The sequence below is a fragment of the Calidris pugnax genome, unplaced genomic scaffold (assembly GCF_001431845.1).
Source record: "Calidris pugnax isolate Ruff unplaced genomic scaffold, ASM143184v1 scaffold388, whole genome shotgun sequence".
Classification (NCBI taxonomy): Eukaryota; Metazoa; Chordata; class Aves; order Charadriiformes; family Scolopacidae; genus Calidris; species Calidris pugnax.
In genome coordinates this window covers 284,261-286,039 of record NW_015091104.1, presented here as the reverse complement: position 1 = coordinate 286,039, position 1,779 = coordinate 284,261, and the positions used below count along the sequence as shown (strand labels likewise).

Genomic DNA, 1,779 nt, shown 5'->3' with positions numbered 1-1,779 from the left:
GCTTCTGCCGCAGGTAGTGCTTGGCCTCCTCGATGCCACTCACCTTCTCCAGCTCCGTGTAGGGCAGCTGAAAGGGGGGGAGACCGTCAGAGCCGCCCCACCACCCCCTCACCACCACCATCCCCTCACTGACCATCATCACCATTATCATCCTCACCACCCCCCTCACCACCACCATCCCCTCAGCACCAGTGACCACCATCACCATTATCATCCTCACCACCATTAGCACTGTCACCATCACCACCATCATCATCACCACCTCCACCAGTCACCACTATCACCACCAGCATCATCAACACCATCATCACCATCACCACCCACCATCATCACCAAACACCATCACCAACCACCACCATCATCAAATACCACCACCATCACCAACCACCATCCCCCCCCACAACTGCCCAACCAGCCCCGCCATGGTGGGGGGACCCCGCTCTGAGGGGAGGGGGGACAGTGCCTGCTCCTTCTGAGGCTCAGGAGGAGCTGAGGAGCCCCAGCCCCACGTCCCAGAGCCAGGGCAGGGGGATGCCCCGCCTCTGCTGCCCACTGGTGGGGGGCAGCACCCCCCAGGAGAAAGGGCCACGAGAGTGGGCCCAGGGCAGTTCCTCCCCAACACACCATTTTCACCCCAGTTTGCAGAGAAAAGGAGGCTCCAGGCAACCAAAAGGACTCAACCAACCACGGGTCTGGGGCAACCAAACAGTGCCCCTGGGCAACCAGAGACAGGCCCTGGGCAACCCAAAGGGCTCAACCAAACACAGACACTAGGCAACCAAACAGTGGCCCTGGGCAACCAGACACAAGCCCTGGGCAACCACAGGCGTGGGAGCAGGGCTGTCCCTGCCCCTCCCCCCAGTACCGGTTTGGGGACAAAGCGGCACTTTTCTGGAAACACCCAGTCTCTGACTGTCCCGTTGCCAGGGGAAGGCCCTGGTGGCCCAGGCTGTCCCCACCTGGGGTGGCCGAGGCTGGACCTCTCCAACGCGCCCAACCGCCAGGGAAAGGGCTGAGAGAGGGGACCCCGCGTCCCCCCGCCCGCCCCGAGGGGGGAGCCCCAAGGGGGGATGGGGGCAGGAAGGGCCCGGCAGGAGCCGGCGGTGGCCTCGGGTGGCCTCGGGTGGCCCCGGCTCCCCGCGGGCGGGAGGAGGCAGCGGGGATCGGGCAGGCGGCCACCGGGCAGCCTCAACCACAGCCACGGCTGCCAGGAGAGGCACCGAGCCCAGCGGGGCCAGCCCGCACTCACTGCCCTCGTTAGTGCCCTCGTTAGTGCCCGACGGGAGCCAGAGCCCTTCAGTGCCCTCATTAGTGCCCTCGTTAGTGCCCGGGGAGAGGAGGAGCCGGGAGGAGGGGACACACCGGACCCTCGTGTGCCACCGGGAAGGACCCAGAGGGGCTGGAAGAAGGGAAGGGCCCAGTCCTGACCCACGGGAGGGGGAAGCCCTGGCTCCTGGGGGGGGACAGGACCCTTCTCTGCCCCCCAGCTCCCAAGGACACCCCTGAGGGTCCGTGGGGGGAGCAGAGCGCTGGGACTAACACCGCGGGAGGGGAGAGGGGGCTGGCAGGGCTGGAGGAGAAAAGGATCGGGGAGGGGGGGGCACTTTATCCGCGGGTACAAACACCCCCCGGGGTGCGAGGATGAGTCAGGGCTCGCTCTCGCAGCGGGCGATGAAGGACGGCTCCGGCTGGAGCGTTTCCAGCGGGGATGGCAGCTCTGAGCCCCATCCCAGCCCGGGGGAGGGGGAAAGGGGAAAGGAAGGGGGGAAAAAGAAGCGG

The 1,779-nt window shown here is 66.3% G+C and overlaps 2 protein-coding genes across 2 annotated transcripts in view; one reads left to right on the top strand and one right to left on the bottom strand.

Annotated features, from left to right (window-relative positions):
• SLC4A2 (solute carrier family 4 (anion exchanger), member 2) overlaps positions 1-476 on the top strand; it is a 21,997-nt gene extending 21,521 nt beyond the window's left edge. The window contains exon 17 of the mRNA XM_014957993.1: positions 93-476. Coding sequence (XP_014813479.1) covers positions 93-476 — 384 coding nt within the window. The remainder of the gene's footprint in view (positions 1-92) is intronic.
• A 1,170-nt stretch (positions 477-1,646) lies between these two features.
• Positions 1,647-1,779, bottom strand: part of FASTK (Fas-activated serine/threonine kinase) — a 9,993-nt gene continuing 9,860 nt past the window's right edge. The window contains exon 8 of the mRNA XM_014957990.1: positions 1,647-1,717. Within this exon, the coding sequence (XP_014813476.1) occupies positions 1,647-1,717 (71 nt within the window). The remainder of the gene's footprint in view (positions 1,718-1,779) is intronic.